Genomic DNA, 18,805 nt, shown 5'->3' on the forward strand with positions numbered 1-18,805 from the left:
AGGCCTCTCTTACAGGGATCCCTGGTGTGGAAGTTAGGACCATTCCACTCCAGCGCTCTGGTTCTGACCCCAGACTGACGGGATGATGGGGGATATTAGGGGTAGTAGTCCGGCAGCTGCCTGTGACGGGATGATGTGGGATATTAGTGGTAATTGTCCGGTGGCTCTGGCTGACGGGATGATGTGGGATATTAGTGGTAATTGTCCGGTGGCTCTGGCTGACGGGATGATGTGGGATATTAGTGGTAATTGTCCGGTGGCTCTGGCTGACGGGATGATGTGGGATATTAGGGGTAGTAGTCCGGTAGCTCTGGCTGATGGGATGATGTGGGATATTATTGTGAATGTGGCTATGTGGAATGGGCGGGGCTCTACACTCAAAATATATAGAGAGAGATATAATCATAATTTGTTATAACTAACCGTAGTTAGTTACTATGCCCGGGCAGCGCCGGGCTCTTCAGGTAGTGATCTTATATCTTATATAATATTATAGTTCCCACCACTGTGAGAATAGAAATGGGAACAGCTCCCAGCAAAGAAGTCAAATCATTATGATGTGCGTTATATGGGTGGTCCACAATCAGCAACGATTCATTACTTATCTATTAAGCACCCCGTCGCTCCTGGGCTACCTCTACGGTACTTCCACCAGTCTGTGTTTACTTTGCCACAGTCATGACATCACGTCAACACTTGTGACTGCTGCAGCCAATCTCTGACCTCACTGTGACATCATCACTGGTAAGAAGCAGGAAATTTACCAGATGGGTAATGCTTCATTTATAATTTTATGGCATTCTCTTTTTTGACCCAGAACTACTAACTTAGCAGTGAATTGCACTGTTCTCACCAGTCAATTGCCAAAATATAGACTTTTTATGCACTTCACAATCTTCACCTCTTACGTGTCAATCTTATCAGAAATGTCCATGTTGGGAATGTATACTCTAGATCCCCATTAAACATACCCAGCTGGTCCCCAGGGGCCCCTGTAAGGTTAAAGATGTGTTGTTACAGATGATCAGTGATAATGATGCAGAGAATCTCTCCGTTCCGCTGCCTTATCTATAACAACGGGATTCTCTACCATCAGACATGAGTGATGCTCGTAATGACTTTTTTTTTTTTTTTTTTTTTAATTACACAATGAACGAAGCCGACCACATGATCATAGACGATTATAAAATCTTGATTGTTTTTTGTTTTGTTGCCATGGAAACGCCAGATGGATTTCAAGGGTCATACATTCAAATGACTGCACCAGAGCCATAGCGTGCAAATACTTGTGCAAAAGGCTGAAACGCAGCAGCAGAAACAGCCGATTGCAGGGAGGTGCAGATGGCTGAAGAGTCTCCTGGGAACGTGGGCCGACACATTCTGAAGGCCGAGAGCCACTCGGTAATGATGTCTGTTATTTTGCAGGGCTGCTATACAAGAGAATGCCTCTATAAGGTTAAAAAGCAGCTCCGCTCGGAGGAGTCTGACCATTTCCTCCAAGAGACCTCAGATCTGAACACCGGGAGTAGGTCGTGTTGGGTTGCCGCATCCTGCACCATTGGTAAGAAAATGGAGCCACAGTCTAAACATTTTATGCAAAAAAAAAAAAGAAAATATAGGGTTAACATTTTCACTTTATTTTTTTAGATGTCAGTGATGTAGCACAGATTCCTCCTGTGCGCACTGTCACCCCCTGCTAAATTTGACTCAAGCACAAGAATATAACTACTATAATACTGTCCCCATGTACAAGAATATAACTACTATGGGGGGAGCGTGGTTATGGAAGCGACGGAGTAGGACGCGCTCTGTGGAAGCTCCTGCCATCCTGACAGCATCTGGTCGGCGGACCCCTGTTTTAACGGCATACTTGCCTATCTTCTGACCCCTCTGGACCCGGGGTCGCTCCGGGACCCCCGCAGGAGAGCGGGGCTGGACTCTCGGGTGCCTGCGGCTTTGAAAACTTGGGCGGCCGGCGGGGCCTGCACAGAGCGGTGGCCATCTTGGAGGCGTGCGCTCCGCTGGTGAGAGACGCGGCGCCAGGCTCCATCGCTGCAGCGCTGGGGGAGCAGGACGGTGAGCAGATAATTTAACCATTGTGAGGGACAAGCGGTGTGTGCCCTGAAAAATTGGGCCCGGCGTCCCCCTCTTTACCATATTACCTGCCCTGCTGGCGCCATAACTATCGGGGGCCTGGATCCCTCCCTGGCTGTGGTCCCTGTGAGGGTCGCTCCCTGGGCTGTGGGTGCCCTTGCTTGCCGCCTGGGGCTGAATGTTGCCTCCTTGTGAGACGCTGCGAGTCTGTGCTGTACCTGGGACCCTGCAGCCACCATTTGTTCATTATACCCTGTCACTTTAATTCGGAGACTTCGGAGTGCACGGTTTCTTCTACCCGGCTGTGCCCTACTGCCTTTAAAATGAGTTGTTCCAAAGGGTCCGGAACAGCGGCTGAAAAGCTAAAGGAATATGCCAGAATAGACCATGCTGAGGGCTCTAGATCTACTAAAAATAATCCCTCACAAGCTCAGTGTAAGAGCTGCCCCTCTGAAGGTGGGGAAGAGTGTGAGCAGGGGGAACTAACCCTTAAGCAGGCATCTGAAAAACTCATGCAGGCCATCTCCTTGGCCAGGACGTCTCTGTCTGGGAAGATAGAGGACGTATATAACGAGGTGGGACGCCTCCGACAAGATATGCAAGCCATGAAGAGCCGCATTACGGAGGTGGAGACGCGGGTATCCCAGGTGGAGGACACCATCACACCCATAGAGGCTAAACTAATGAAAGTGGCGGGCTCCATGAATGCGTGGAGGCAAAAAGCAGACGACCTGGAGAATAGGATGCGTCAAAACATTCGAATTATTGGCCTGCTGGAGTGATCGGAGTGGACAACATCCGGAGAAATTCCTAGAAGATTGGCTTAAAACCACTTTGGGTGACGAATTCTCAATCTTTGCGGTAGAGAGGGCTCACAGAGTCCCTACTAGGCCTCTTCCTCCGGGAGCCCCGCCTTGACCCTTTCTGGCGCGCATTCTCAACTGCAGGGATAGAGACGTGGTTCTACGACTGGCACGGCAAAAGAGCCCTATTAAGTTCAACAATGCCACGATCTCAATTTTGCCAGATTTCGCTGCGGAACTCCAGAAACAACGGGCGCAGTTTACGGAGGTCAAAAGACGTCTGCGGCAGAGGAGTGTCGTGTACGCGATGATTTACCCGGCTCCGAGTGGTCCACGGGGGTTCTACTTCGTTTTTTACAGATCCAGCGGAGGCGGCGGAATGGCTGCGATCCCATGGAGGGTCTGCTGAAAAGGAATCCTAATGCATCTATTGTCAGTTGGTATTTTTCTATTAATCGGCTGATTGGAGCTATACTTGAAGGCGTCCAGGATACCAACAATACCGAACACTGGGCTCAGTGATGGTATCCCTTTGTTTGTTCTGTGATGGAGTACAGGACTCTGCTCCCACGTTGTTTATTCACTTAGTTTTTTTTTTCCTTAGAGGTTTTTGGTATTTTTTAGGCTATAACCAGTCGAAAACAATTTCAGTGTCCAGGTGGTGTCTCTAAACTTTACCCGGGTAATACTATGCACCATGTTCAGAGGAGCAAAGTATGGGGTCGGAGTTAATATGTATGACATGGAATGTGAGGGGGAATAAAAACGCCTCGAAAAAAGATCAAGGTCTTTTCACAGGTTAGACACTATTGCCCTCACATTGTGGCCTTGGTGGAGACGCACCTGACTAGGGATACAGCGCGGTGCGTGCAGAAGCCCTGGGTACAATGGTCTGCCCATACATTTCATACCAGCTATTCGAGAGGGGTCTCGTTGTTGGTACATAAAGACGTCAGATGGGAAGCGAGGGAAACTCGGAGGGATCCTGAGGGTCTTTTTATTTTTGTCCACGCATTGATGAACACCAGGAAATATGTAGTCTTATGTATTTATAACCCCCCTCCGGCTCGTATATCCATCTTGCAGAAGGCAATGAGTTTTGCTCTTAACTACCCAGACGCAGATGTTATTTGTATGGGCGACTTTAATATGGTTATGAACAACCGCCTGGATAAATTGAGGCTGGACGATGAAGCAACCGGGGGGTCCTCCCCAACGACTACAACCCCGTTGTCATCATTTATGGGGGGTGGCTGGATTTGTGGAGGGTGCGTCACCCTGAGTTAAGGGAGTACACTTGACACTCATCCATCAAATGCTCTCTCTATTACGCATAGACTATATATTCGGTTCTGGCGGTCTAGCAATGTGGGTGGCTGATATAGAGCATGGAAGTAGGGGGATCTCAGACCATAGTCCGGTCATCCTTAAACTCAAATATGGGCAAGTAAACAGCGAGATAGCTTGGAAGTTAAATCCTTTCTGGTTAAAACTGATGGGATCTCCGGACAGAACGATTGATCAGCTGAATTGCTTCATTGCGTCCCACCCGGAACCTCAGGATATTAATTTATTCTGGGATGCCCTTAAGGCTTACCTAAGGGGCTGTTTGTCCTCCACGATCTCTTATATTAAGCGGGTAACCGCAGGGAAGGATGACGAGGTGGAGCAACAACTGAAAGACGCAGAGGCAGCATATATATCTAACCAAACCAGCGGGAACAGGAATGAGTGGCTGGCTGCCCGCCCAGAGGTTATATACTCAGCACGTGGACACTAAATCTAAGCGTAAATTATTCTTTACTCGTCAATCCTATTTCGAATTGGGGAACCAGGCGGGCAAATTTTTGGCCTACCTGGTGCGCCAACATAACACCTCTAATATGATATTGCAAATTCGCAGGGTGGACGGTACGCTGGTGTCTTCAACCGAGGATATTCTCAGCTGTTTTCAGGATTACTACAGGTCACTATATGAATCTAAAAGCGACTTTGACACTATGGGGTGCTTAGACTATTTGTCAGATATATCATTCCCCACATTAGATTCGGAACAGCGGGCCCTTATGGATGCTGAGTTTACTGTAGAGGAGATAGATAACGCTATGACAGACATGGCTTCTGGGAAGGCCCCTGGACCTGATGGGTTACCTATTGAACTATATAGGAAGTACCGGGATATATTGACGCCACTCCTGGTAAAGGTATTTCGGGGAATATGGGAGGGGAATTCTATGCCTGAGTCCTTTTATGGGGCTAATATCATAGTGCTTCGGAAGGAGGGGAAGGACCCTTTAGAATGTGGATCCTATCATCCCATTTCATTAGTGAATATGGACTAAAAATTTTTTACCAAGATTCTAGTTACCAGGTTGAATTCCATTATATTGAATCTCATACATCAAGATCAAACGGGCTTTATGCCTGGCAAAAGTACTTCCATTGACATCAGAAGAGTCCAGTCAATAGTCCAATATAGCTCCCTGGTCAAAGACAACAGATGGGCATTGGCATCGTTAGATGCGGCCAAGGCTTTTGACTCTCTTGAATGGCCTTTCCTCGCCGCATGTTTGCAAAGGTATGGCTTTGGCAATCAATTTATAACATGGATCAAAATATTATACATGAAACCTAAGGCCCGTATTATAATAAATAATTCTATATCTGAGTCTTTCGCGTTGCATAGGGGAACCCGTCAGGGTTGCCCTCTTTCCCTGGCCCTCTTCGCCCTTGCGATTGAGGCACTAGCAATACGTATAAGGTCCTTCCCTAATATCCGAGGTATAGATATAGAAGGCAGGGTAGATACCATAGGCCTATATGCGGATGACATGGTGATATTCTTGAATAATGTGGAAGAAACTTTGCCGCAGGTGATATCCCTTATAGATAAATTTAGTAAATATTCAGGTTTACATATAAATTGGGAAAGTCTGCCCTGTTACCCCTTTCCCATGCCCCGATGCCCCAGCTAGAGGCTCTCTCCTCGCTGCCTATTGTATCTAGTTTTAAATATTTGGGTATCCACATCTCTAATAGTACACTTGATCTACAACTTAATGTCTACCCGCTGCTGGACCTATTTAAAGCTAAATTTGCATCTTGGAGGAGGCTCCCATTATCTGTGGCTGGACGCATTAACTTGATTAAATTACTACTCCCTAAATTTAGCTACTCTCTTCAGCACAGTGCGGTAGCGGTGCCCAAGTACTTTTTTGTTAATCTCAATTCCCTGGTCACATCCTTTATATGGGGGAAAACTAGGCCCAAACTTAAAATTGTCCACTTTACAAAGACCAAGGAAGGGCATTGCCAGATTATTTCCTATACTACCTAGCTGGGCAGGCTAAAGCTTTAAATAAATGGATGCCGGGTAATTGCCTCCCTAATTCTGAAAGCCACCTGCTTCACGCTGCACAAGCGGATTGCCCATTAGGTTTCCTTGAGGTGGAAAAAACCAATGCTCCATGTCTGCTGCCCCTGCTCCGGCTGGCACGATTAATATGGAGACAAACCAAGAAGGTAATAGGGTTTAAAGATGTTGTAGCTGAAATGCCCCTATGGAGTAATAACTATTTTCCGGAGTATGGACCGTACTATTTCATCTTTACCCCTGATAGGAATCCTTAATTCGCAGGGTCCCATATCCTCCTTGTACACATACATGCTGTCAGTAGGGGCAGAATCGGCCATAAACTCTATAAAGATGAAGTGGGAACGACTCATCCCTGATGTGCAAGGAGAGGAGTGGGAGGAGATTCTAGCGTCTCCGATTGGAGTATCACCATCTATTAATAACAGAATGATACAACTATATATAATAAATCAATCATATTTGACTCCGTTGCGACTTTTTAGGATGGGTCGGCTTCAATCATCAGAATGTATGCGATGTCACTTGCCAGATGCTGATTTTATTCATATGGTGTGGCAGTGTCCCATTATCCTACATTACTGACGTCCCTGGTGCAGACCCCTGTCCCTCTAGAGCCATTGGTTTGCCTGTTTGGGGTGTGGGAAGAGGAGATCTGGGATCACTATACTGGGGTCTTCTTGCGCGAGACGCGGTTTATGGCGCGGAAGGTGCTGGCGCTGAGGTGGATGGGGGGGTTCGGATCCTTCCCTTAGATTTTGGATCAAGTTGGTGAATTCGGTTGTTCCATATGAGCGTACGCTATACCAAAATAGGGGATGCCCGGGTAAATTTGGAAAGATCTGGGAGAGGTGGAATTCCTCTCACCTCACTCTACAAAACTGAGACATGATGTGCGACACAATATGATATAGAAACCAAGCTGTGGAAATAGTAGATATTAGTTGAGGTAATTGTAGTTTAGGAGTTTTAGTTAGCTTTTACTGTTGTATGACATGACAAGGTTTGTGAAATTTAAAGTGATATATATATATGGGGAAATACATAAACAGTTATCCTTTACATATGCTTGGAAGGAAATGTAGACATTACCTTGTTTATCTATAAGCGTGTGCAATCTCTTGGTATTATATTTTATTATGGACGTAGACATGTGTGCTTTGTATAATGTCTGTTATCATAACTCATTGTGTATGATGTGCATTCTTTGTACACTGATGTTTAATAAACGAATTAAAAAAAAAAAAAAAAAAAAAAAAGAATATAACTACTATAATACTGCCTCTTATGGACAATAATAACTAGTATAATGCTACCCCAGGTACATGTTTACAAGTTTTCACATATGGAGGCGCTGCCCTGTCATAAAATAATGTAGAATGCAATATAAATATCCTTACACGGAGGTTAATACAATGATCAAATCCCACTTCTTTTATTACACATTTATCACACTTATCAAAATGCACTGGCGCACAGTTCCATCTCTTACCAGCGTGTGGCGCTTCATGTGCTCCCGCCTTGTAAACTTCTTGCCACATATCTCACAGGGATATGGCCGCTCCCCTGTGTGTGATCGCATGTGTCTCTTCAGGATGCACTGGTGCATGGCGGAGAAGCTGCAGTACGGACACTTGAACTTCTTCCGGATAACAGTGAACTCATTGACTGCAGGAGAGGAGGAGAGAGGCTCAGGATTTACAGCAATAACCACATAGAAAAAACTGCATCTTAACAGAGGGTCTACAATACAATTACTCTGTACTGTGGGTTCTGTATTCTCAGCACTGATACTTGTATAGACTAATAACCTTCCAGTAATACATCAAGACATCTTCTACCTGGTGGCATGCTATCAGAACAGGATCTCCAGGCCTAGGGGGTTCACACCTGGTGCCACCTCCCGGCCCACAGCCAATGATTCCACACCGGGCACCACCTCCTGCCACGCAGCCAGGGGTGGGTGCACGTCGGGCACCAGCATGCAGCCAGGAGGGCCCGTGGCGGGAGCATACCATTTTAACATTTGCATATTACCCCTCACAAGCCTACATATAACAATATATCCATTAATATTAATGTCCTAACTAATCTCGCAGTGTTGTTCTTGGGGTTACAGCGAGTTATAAAGCAGAATATGTTAAAGTTCCACAATATTCTACCTGTTTAAAGAAAAAAAAAAAATTGAAAACTGAAAAGAGGAAGCGGCCATTTCCCCAAAGCTGGAGTCAACTTTAACCCTTTCATTCCAGGAGCAGAATGATAAGTATCTATCATAATTTTGGAATAAACAGTTTATTAAAACACCTGGCATGGATAAATTACTACTGACTGGTGACGTCACCAGCAGAATGGCCAACATCAAAGCAGGAGGGAGTGTAAAACCTGGGTGGTGTCAGGGCGAACCCCAGAGTAAATGATGGGAGGGGAAACAAAACTTTATAAGGAAGCAAATCAATTACTTTACTCACATTTAATAAAGATCAGAGAGGAAAGCAGAGTGACCAATGGCAAAGCAGGATTTTATATGGCGCACGGTTGCCAGTAAATACGGTCACTGCGTCCCCATGACAAAGCTTCCTGTTATTGTTCAGCCCAGACACAGATATTGCCCGGCTCCAAACTACTCATCCACAGCAATGTCCACAAAATGTGCGTATATATCAGGACATGGATATGAACAGTAAACGTGAAAGCCGAAAGGGTGGATGGCCTACACTAGGGTGACCGCAAAAAATCGATGTCGGAATTTTGTCCGTCTGGACCCCACAAAACGATTCCCCTTTCCAGATATTGAGAGAGCCAAAATTTGAGCTCGATCAAACGACGTTAACCAGTGCCGCTCGTCGCTCAAAGTTTTGCCTTACAGATACTGATGTAAAACACTGGCCAAATACTGAACGTGTGACTGTCGCCTTAATATTTTAATGAACTCCCTGCTCTGCGTTCACTTTCCAAAAAAAAAAAAAAAAAAAAAAAATAATAATAATAATAATAATTAAATATAGTCATAAAAAAATAAGGTTAGATATGGAAACCAGATAAAAGTAGGAACACAAGACAAAAAAGTGACAATCTCCTGAAATATTCCAATTATAATATCTTAAAATACTCAGACATTATATGGATATTTACCATGAGAAAGTGTGCTATGTGTCTTTATTGACTCAAATTCGAGTTCAGCGAGTATTCATCCCATGCTCCAAATGTCACCTGTGGGTCTACATTTAAAAGGGTTTGTCCCTAATAGATGTCTTAACTAACTAGTTGATATTGGAGAGGTGGTCCTACTACTCAAAGCCCGGACCTGACACTACTACCGACCAAGTAAAAAGACGAGAAGGACAGAAAAAAAGAAGAGAGGAACTTACGAGAGAGCGAGTGGGTACCTTTGGGCAGGTATTCAAAAAGCAAAGAACTCTCCTCCCCTAGGACGTCGGCCTTGAGGGACAGCAGGCTGTTTTTGCTCAGGAGGGCACTGCGCAGGTTGGATACGCTGGTGACCTGTTGGCGATTGTCATCTTTCTCCAGATTCAGCGTGTGAGGTATGTAAGTGGGTTCTCCACCTTGTAAGGACTCTTCTCCTTGCGAGTACAAGTCTACACGTTCCTCCCGGCTATCAGAGCTGCCCGGTTCTATCACAGTCACGTCGTCACCTGAGGGAGAGGAAGAAAGAAACAGTTTAAAATGGTTGACGCATGTAAGGAATGAGGTCACCATACAGGGTACAACTGCAGGGACAAACGACAAAAAGTACGAGTCGAGCATAAATGTGCTGTCGGGTTCTCGGAGTGGGTGTGAAGAGATTCGCAGGCCACATCAGTCATCTGTGCCCACTGGACAGGAGACCAGCGTACCACCACTCATCCTTCCCGACATTCTTTTGATTAGTCGGCTTGGTACAACATCATCGTTGTGGCGTGATGCACATGTGACGTCGCACCAGGCTGGGTAATAGAAAGAGGAGCGGCAAATGTAATTCTTAGGGCTCCCTTCCTGTTGCGTACATCACTGTTGTGACTGATAGGCAGTGTTCTGCAAATAGATTCATACCTACTCTAGTTGGTAATATAGGCAAGAGAGCTTCCCCATTCATGGTGTCACATGGGCATGTAATGCCAAAATTATTTAAGTGCAGATTGGCACCCATTTATGCAGTCTTCTCCCTATAGCTTTTCCCACCTGAACTACTACAACCCAAGCCATTAATGTGTAGACCATTACCCCCTGGGACGGTGCCCATATTTTCTGCACTATTGTACAGTTAAGTTTGAGGATCTCTTGTCCCAAGGAGCTTACAGTGTAAATCTACATATGTATATACTAAACCAGTCACCATCTTGGATTTGAGCCTGGACTGGTTAGCGTAACCATTCACTATATCCTAGTATAGGTTGGGTGATGTTTCCATAGAGTAACACAACAACTGACATCCATACATTGATCATCTTCCATAACAATGGGCGGAGTGCTTCCTACTGGCAGCTATGGCGACTTTCCCTGGTAATGGGATTAGAAATTTTCATAGGAAAAATAATTTCCACTGTAGAGAAAAGCTCAGATCTGCTTTGCAGGCATCTAAGTAAACTGGTTACCGGAATAGGGGGGAGGGCAGAAGATCCTGCATCAATGAAGACAGTATTTCAGTACTGTACTGTGCCACCTTTTCCCTGAATGGGATCAGTCGTTAGGCCCAGGTTTGAAGAGATGATGCCATTGAAGGGAAAGGCGGCACAATACAGTGATGTATATGGGGCAAGTTTCAAGAGTCGCCTATAGCTTACGCTGCAGGAAATGTAAACCAGGCGGAGGCGCAACAATCCAGAGAATAACGAGGACCAGGCGCATTTTACGGTCAGGAAGGAAACGGTTAACCGGAGATAGCTCTGGTCAGATTAGTTCAGCCATGAATTATAGAACAGTCCGAGCCCATTAAAGCAGTGAGCTCAAGGTACATGATACATGGCAGAGATAGGGAGCGAGGGGGCAGCTCATTCTCCGGTTCTCTTTAGATTGAAAATAGCAAGATGCCTTCTTCCCAGTGGAGGCCTCCACTGGATCCATGAGGATGTAAGGAAATAGTCAACCCTGGTGGTGAGGAGCCAATTCAAGGCCAGCATTTAGCTATAGCTGGTAGCGAGGTGGGAGACATTATGTGCCTCATTGTTCGATGAACTGATTGGACTCCTATCGATCAGACATAAATCTGACAAGTGTATATACAACACGAAACAATCACTGACCTCAGGGAGACCAGTCAAAGAAAACACTGCCGCAGCCGGCAAAGGCGCTCAATCAGTGAAATCCTAGGTGCAATGCTCCCTGGGAAATATAAATATGCAAATAAAGTCCGTGGAGCCTCATTTAAGAGTCTCAAACACGGGACTAGCCAGATCTTCCTCCCTTGTCATATCTGTAAACTCATAAAGAGCTGGATATTGACTTAAAGGGCCACTTTATTTGCATAAGTGTATATACAAAACAGATGTACTATTAATTCATTTACCCCAAAGACTAGCCTCAGGGATAGTTTATATATTTCAACTTTATTCCCCTCCCCATATTTTTTTTTCAATTCCTGTTTCTAATCAAGTAAAGATTTATTTGTTTTTAAAGAAATTATTTTGGGTATGTACAAGTTGTACAATGGGGGAATACACAAATTGCAAGTTGGTCTCCACCGTTTACCATAATTGACCAAATAACTTTATGGTACTTTTTGCCATTTTATTAAACTGAATGATTTAACATTTTTTAGTCTCTTTAGGTCAAGTTTGCACTTTTGTTAGTACCTAAAAGACATTGCATTACAGTCTTTGAGGATAAGAATGGGACACGCAAACAGGAGCTTAGATTAGACCACCCTGGAAAACGCCCCAGCCTGAGACTATAAACCCATCATCCTGCCAACTGCACAAGCAGGATTGTCAGCATCATGAAAAAAGGAGCCTAAACTATGCAGAGGGTATTCTCCCATCTCGGCCGTTGGTGCTGGTGTGGGTTTATCAAACTCAGCCGAAAAGAATGAATCCTCTGTTATTGGAAATCGGCATCAGATCATGTAGTTGATAAAAAGGGATAAAAAATAAATAAATAAAATCAGGAATTTCCTAATATGTTCTCTCTACTCAATTCCATATTGTACGATAACCTGGTGTTACAAACAAGTGCTGGATTAGCTGTATCAAAACCAGTAATTTAAGGGATGAGCGTAAATTTATTATATATAAATATACATTTTAGCATTTTTTATTTTATTTTATTTTTTTAAATAAATTAATGTATTGTGAGCTAAAAATAATTGTATTCAGTTCCATTAAATTTTGCATGGTTTTGCTTTAACAAACTCTTTCCCTGCATCTTCAACTTTGATGCAGGCATAAATTAGTGAGAGCTATGTTGCCTCCATCCTTAAAATTTCTAATACGGCAGTCCATTACAACAAGGTCAAGCAGTAGATATTGGTGACAACAAAGCTACAGACTGGCAGAGGGCAAAAACGACTCTCCACTGACCGGGATGACAGTCATCTTATTTGAATGTCACTCAACAACCACAGGATGACATCAAGTGACCTACGAAAGAAATGGCAGCTGGGGTGAAGTACACGGCAAGAACAGTTTGTAACAGGCTCCTAGAGGCAGGGCTCAAGTCATGTAAAGCTACAAAAAAAAGCCTTTCATCAATGAGAAGCAAAGGAGAGCCAGGCTGAAGTTTGCCAAAGACCATAAGAATTGGACCATAGAGGACTGCAGTAAGGTAATCACTGATAAGTCTATTTTTCAGCTTTGCCCAACACCTGGGCATCTAATGGTTAGACGGAGACCTGGAGAGGCGTACAAGCCACAGTGTCTTGCACCCACTGTGAAATTTGGTGAAGGATCTGATCTGGGGATGCTTCAGCAAGGCTGGAATTGGGCAGGTTAATCCTTGTGAAGGACGTATGAATCAAGCCGCATACAAGGTTATCCTGGAAAAACAGTTGATCCCTTCTGCTCAGGCAATGTTCCCCAATTCTGAGGACTGTTTTTTCCAGCAGGACAATGACCTAGCTGTGTGGCATGGCACAATCAATGTGTGGATGAAGGACCACCACATCAAGATCCTGTCATGGGCAGCCCAATCTCCAGACCTGAACCTCACTGAAAACCTCTGGAATGTAATCAAGAGGAAGATGGATAGTCACAAGCCATCAAACAAAGAACTGCTTAAATTTTTGTACCAGGAGTGGCATAAGGTCACCCAAAAGCAGTGTGAGACTGGTGGAAAGTATGCCAAGGACGCATGAAAGATGTGATTAACAATCACGGTTATTCCACAAAATATTAATTCCTGAACTCTTCCTGAGGTAAAACATTAGTATTGTTGCTTCTAAATGATTATGAACTTGTTTTCTTAGCATTATTTGAGGTCTGTAAGCACTGCATTTTTTTTGTTATTTTGACCATTTCTCATTTTCTGGAAAAAAAAAAAAAAAATTAAAGTTTAGTGCTTGGAAATTTGAATACATGTTGTCAGTAGTTTATAGAATAAAAGAGCTATTTACACTTTACTCAAAAATATAATAGATATAATATAAAGAAAAAAATCAGACAAACTGAAAATTTTGCAGTGTTTTTTTAATTTTTGCCGGAGCTGTATAATAAATACATAATATATATATACACACACATATACATTTATTTATATAGCGCCATTAATTTGTGGTGCTGTACATGAGAAGGGGTTACATACAAAGTTATAGATATCGTTAACAGTAAACAAATTTACAATGACAGACTGGTACAGAGGGAAGAGGACCCTGTCCTTGTAGCCTTACATTCTACGGGATTAGTGGGGAAGAGACAGAAGGTCGGGGGTGCAGCAGCTCTGGTGGTGATGAGGCGGCAGCTCGGGCGATGCTGAGGCGGAAGATTGGTCATTGCAGGCTGTAAGCTTTCCTGAAAAGATGGGTTTTCAAGTTCCGTTTGAAGGATCCGAGGGTGGTGGATAATCAGACGTGTTGAGGCATGGAATTCCAGAGGATGGAGGATAGTCATGAGAAATCTTGGAGGCGCTTGTGTGAGGAACAAAGAAGGGTATGTGCACACGGTGCGGATTCATCTGAGCGGAATCTGCAGAATCCAAAGGTAAAAATGACCTGCGGATTCATTGCGGATTTTCCCTGCATTTTTAAACCTGCGGATTCCTATAATGGAGTAGGTGTAAAAACGCTGCGGAATCCGCACAAAGAAATGACATACTGCGGAAAATACACCACTGTGTTTCCGCGCTAAATTTTCTGCAGCATGTGCACAGCGGTTTTTAATTTGCAATGGATAAAATTGTACTGTACACGGCATGAGAATCTGCTGCGGATCCGCTGGGCCAAATCCGCTGTGGATCCACACCAGAATCCGCAACGTGTGCACATACTCTAAGTGTGGAGGAGAGTAGGAGGTCTTGGGAGGATGAAAGATATTGGGAGATTAGTTGAGAGATATAGGGAGGGGAAAGGTTGTGGATGGCTTTGTATGTCAGGGTTAGTAGTTTGAACTGGATTCGATGGGGAATTGGGAGCCAGTGGAGGGATTTGCAGAGGGGAGAGACAGGGGGAGTAGCGAGGAGAGAGGTGGATTAGTCGGGCAGCAGAATTGAGGACAGACTAGAGTGGTGCAAGAGAGTTGGCAGGGAGGCCACTGAGGAGAGGTGTTGCAGTAGTCAAGGCGGGAGATGAGGGCATGTACAAGAGTTTTAGTAGATTGAGGAAGGGACGGATTCTGGAAATATTTTTTGAGTTGGAGGCGACAGGAGGTGGCAAGAGTTTGGATGTGTGGTTTGGAAGACTGGAGAGTTGAGAGTTACACCGAGGCACCAGATTTCAGGTGCGGTAGAGAGCGTGATGCCGTTTACCATATTAGATAGAATGGGTAGGGAAGATACGCGAGATGGAGGAAAGATAAGGAGTTCAGTTTTGTCTACATTGAGTTTTAGGAAGTGAGAGGTGAAGGAGGATATGGCTGATAGACACTCTGGGATTCTGGACAGCAGAGAGGTGACATCTGGGCCAGATAGGTAGATCTGAGTGTCATCCGCATACAGGTGGTACTGAAAGCCATGGGATTTTTTTTTTAAAACACAAATTTTATTTCAAATTTTCATAGACATTGCTTCATTTCACATGACAAGTCATTTTTCCAATAAACAGACAATAACTCAGCCTATCATCCTCCCTTCCAACCCCCTCCCCTAAACAAACCCTCTTCCTCTTACATTTTCAGTGATCTCCCCTAGCAACTTCGCACACATGTTATGTCTAGACCCCTTGTAAAACACAGATTGCAAGCATTGCCTCTGTAGAATATCACCACACATTTTTCCTTTTTAACTCCTGTCCCAACCAGGACCTTACACCTCACCTTCATTAGCCACCTTCAGTTTCCCCAAATTGTTTTGGATGTCTTCCAGTAGGTACCATTCTGTATATTTAAAGGGCCTTACTATTCTCCTAAGCCATGGGATTTTATGAGTTGTCCTAGGCCAAGGGTATAGATGGAAAAAAGTAGGGGCCCCAGGACAGAGCCTTGGGGGACTCCAACAGAGAGAGGGTGGGATGAGGAGGTAGTGTGGGATTGGGAAACGCTAAATGTGCGGTCAGAAAAGGTATGAGGCAATCTAGGACAGGGCAAAGTCTTTGATGCCAAGGGAAGAAAATCTGTAGCAGTAGGCAGCGGTCGACTGTGTCGAAGGCAGAGGACATGTCGATAAGGAGGATGGAGAACTGTCTGTTAGCTTTGGCTGTAAGTCATTAGTAATTTTGGTCAGGGCAGTTTCAGTGGAGTGGTGGGAGCAGAAGCCAGACTGCAGGATGTCAAGGAGGGAGTTAAATGAGAGGTGGGAGGAAAGTTGAGCATGGACATGCTGCTCAAGGAGTTTGGAAGCAAACGGGAGCAGTGATATGGGGTGATAGCTGGGCATAGTAGTTGGGTCAAGGTTTGTTTTTTGAGGATGGGTGTGATGGTGGCATGTTTGAAGGCAGAGGGGACGGTACCAGAAGATAGCGATAGGTTGAAGAGATGGGTTAGGGCTGGGATGAGCGTGTTAGTGAGGTTGGGAAGCAGGTGGGAAGATATGGGGTCGAGTGCACAGGTGATGAGGTGTGATTTGGAAAGGAGATGTGTAAGCTCTCCTTCAGTGATGTTGGAGAGGGAGGTTATTGGGGAAGGGCAGGTCTGGTATGTGGAGTGGTTGGGGGCAGTGCAACAGTAAAGGTTTGCCTTGTTTGGTTGATCTTGTTTTTGAAGTAGGTGGCAAAGTCCTCGGCAGAGATGAGGGAAGTTGGAGGTGGCAGTGGTGGGCGGAGGAGAGAGTTAAATGTGCTGAACAGTTGTTTTGGGTTGTGGGATAATGAAGATACAAGGTTTGAGAAATAGGTTTGTTTAGCAGAGGTGAGGGCTATTTTGAAGGCAAGTGTAGCTTGTTTGAGAGCAGTGAAGTCGTCTGGCAGGCGTGTTTTCTTCAAACGCCGCTCCGCGACACTGGATGCTTGTCGAAGTTTTTTGTGAGGTTGTTGTGCCAGGGTTGCCTATTGATTCGTCGCACTTTGCCATGCATGAGAGGGGCGACTGAGTCGATGGCTGATGTAAGGGTGGCATTGTAGAAAGCGGTGGCAGTGTCCGTATCGTGGAGTGAAGATATGGATGACAGAGGTAGAACAGAGTCAGAGTCTGTGAGTGTCTAGGTGTGCGAGATTTCTGCAAGGATGTGTTAGTGGCTGGACATGGGGGGCAGGTGAGAAGAACAAGGATGAGGTGAGTAGATGGTGGTCAGATAGGAGGAAGGGAGAGGTTGTGAGATTAGTTAGGGAACAGAGGCGGGTGAAGATGAGGTCTAATATATGTCCGTCTGTGTGGGTGGCTGTGGAGGACCACTGAGTATGTCCAAAGGATGAGGTAAGTGACAGGAGTTTGGAGGCTGCTGGCTGGTGGGTGTCAATGGGGATGTTGAAGCTCTCCATGATGATGGTGAGGATGTCAGTAGAGAGAAAGTGGAGGAGCCAGGTGGAGAATTGGTCGATGAAGGCAGTGGCTGAGCCAGGTGGTCGGTATATGACAGCCATTTGAAGATTAGAGGGAGAGCAGATACAGACGGAGTGAACCTAGAAAGAAGGGAGGATAAGGGAGGGTGGGGGTTGGATAAAGGAGCATGTCTGTTGCCAGAGTGAGGAGTGTGGTAAATAAAGTGGAGACCATCCTAACTCTGTGCAGCAAGGGAGGCTGTGTCAGGGGGTGTCAGCCAGGTCTTAGTGAGGGCCAGGAAGGAAAGGTTGCAGGAGGTAAAGAGGCCGTGGAACACGTGGAGCTAGTTGCAGACGGAGCGGGCATTCCAAAGTGCTCCGGAGGGAGGGAGCGGGAGGGTGGGGGACAGTGGAACAGGTTTTAAGTGTGAGGGATTGCGGTAGTTTCTCGCAGTGTGAGAAAGATAGGGGTGAGGATTAGTAGGATGTATGAGGCGGGGGGGGGGGGGGGGGGGGCAGGATATGTCACCAGCAGTGAGAAGTATAAATAATATATATATATATATATATATATATATATATATATATATATATATAGTGCACAGGTGCCTAAAAGGGCAAAACCTCCAGTGTAAAGACAAGTGCTGGGCAAGTTACGCAGATTCTGGGTGTGTACGACTCAGAGTGAAGGAAAGGGGGCAATTAGGGATTAGCCGGATTTACCAAGGGGGGTGGAGGAGACGGGGAGTGCCACATCACTGTAGACCGACAAGTTTCAGTATATGACATCACATTGGGGATTGTCGGAAAAAGCTGGTACAAGGTGAAGGGTTAAAAATGGGGTGCAGAGGCTAAAGGGGTGTGTGCACATAGGCTTAAAGGAGGGTTTCCGGTATTGAAGAAAATCCTGTCCTCCAGCTGCAGTTTGGTTTTTTTTTAAAAAAAAAAAAAAAAAAAAAAAAAAAAGCTTTACTCAACTTTCCCAGGTTCAGCACGATGTACAATAATAAAATTATATTGTGGTACCGTGTTAGCCAGAAAAATCAATGTGAATACTTTTCCGCCCAATTATGACAAAAGTATTCTCAGAATGATACCTTTATTGGCTAACCAGAAAATATGTTTGCAAGCTTTCAGAGCACAGTGGCTTATCTTGCCTGAAGGAGCCACTGTGCTCTGAAAGCTTGCAAACATATTTACTGGTTAGCCAATAAAGGTATCATTCTGAGACTACTTTTGTCATCATTGGGCGGAAAAGTATTCACACAGGTCCAGCACCAAATTTGAGGGCTAGTGTTGAAGTATGGAAGATGGGATGCTGAGAGATGGGGTAGTACGTACAGAAAGGTTTGAGGGTTATTACTGTTTCAATACACAGGTAAAGATAGGGGCAAAGGATCACAGGCAGAGGGGGGGGGGGGATGATACCAGAGAAAGTCACAAAGTGTAGGTGCACAAGTGGATAGGTGGTGTGCGAGTGGGTATTGGGTAGTCATGTTGGTGCGAGAGTGGGTGTGGGGGGGTGTCACGTTGGTACGC

The 18,805-nt window shown here is 45.1% G+C and overlaps 1 protein-coding gene and 1 long non-coding RNA gene across 5 annotated transcripts in view; one reads left to right on the forward strand and one right to left on the reverse strand.

The window, feature by feature from the left end:
* ZBTB46 (zinc finger and BTB domain containing 46) overlaps window positions 1–18,805 on the reverse strand; it is a 46,867-nt gene that overhangs the window by 11,613 nt on the left and 16,449 nt on the right. For 2 of the 4 annotated variants that reach the window (XM_073580824.1, XM_073580825.1), the window contains exons 4-5: window positions 9,642–9,926; window positions 7,763–7,938 (exon numbers count right to left, since the gene is read on the reverse strand). In XM_073580824.1, the coding sequence (XP_073436925.1) occupies window positions 7,763–7,938; window positions 9,642–9,926 (461 nt within the window). Of the gene's footprint in view, window positions 1–1,176; window positions 1,583–7,762; window positions 7,939–9,641; window positions 9,927–18,805 lie in introns of those variants that run through there. The other 2 variants (XM_073580827.1, XM_073580826.1) reach the window with 2 other exon arrangements.
* On the forward strand, window positions 1,468–7,529 carry LOC141094846 (uncharacterized). Its single transcript, XR_012233179.1, has 2 exons — window positions 1,468–1,561; window positions 1,648–7,529. It is a non-coding gene; the product is annotated as an uncharacterized lncRNA (long non-coding RNA).

Source organism: Dendrobates tinctorius, unplaced genomic scaffold (assembly GCF_039654945.1).
Source record: "Dendrobates tinctorius isolate UK_male_01 unplaced genomic scaffold, ASM3965494v1 ptg000065l, whole genome shotgun sequence".
Taxonomy (NCBI): Eukaryota; Metazoa; Chordata; class Amphibia; order Anura; family Dendrobatidae; genus Dendrobates; species Dendrobates tinctorius.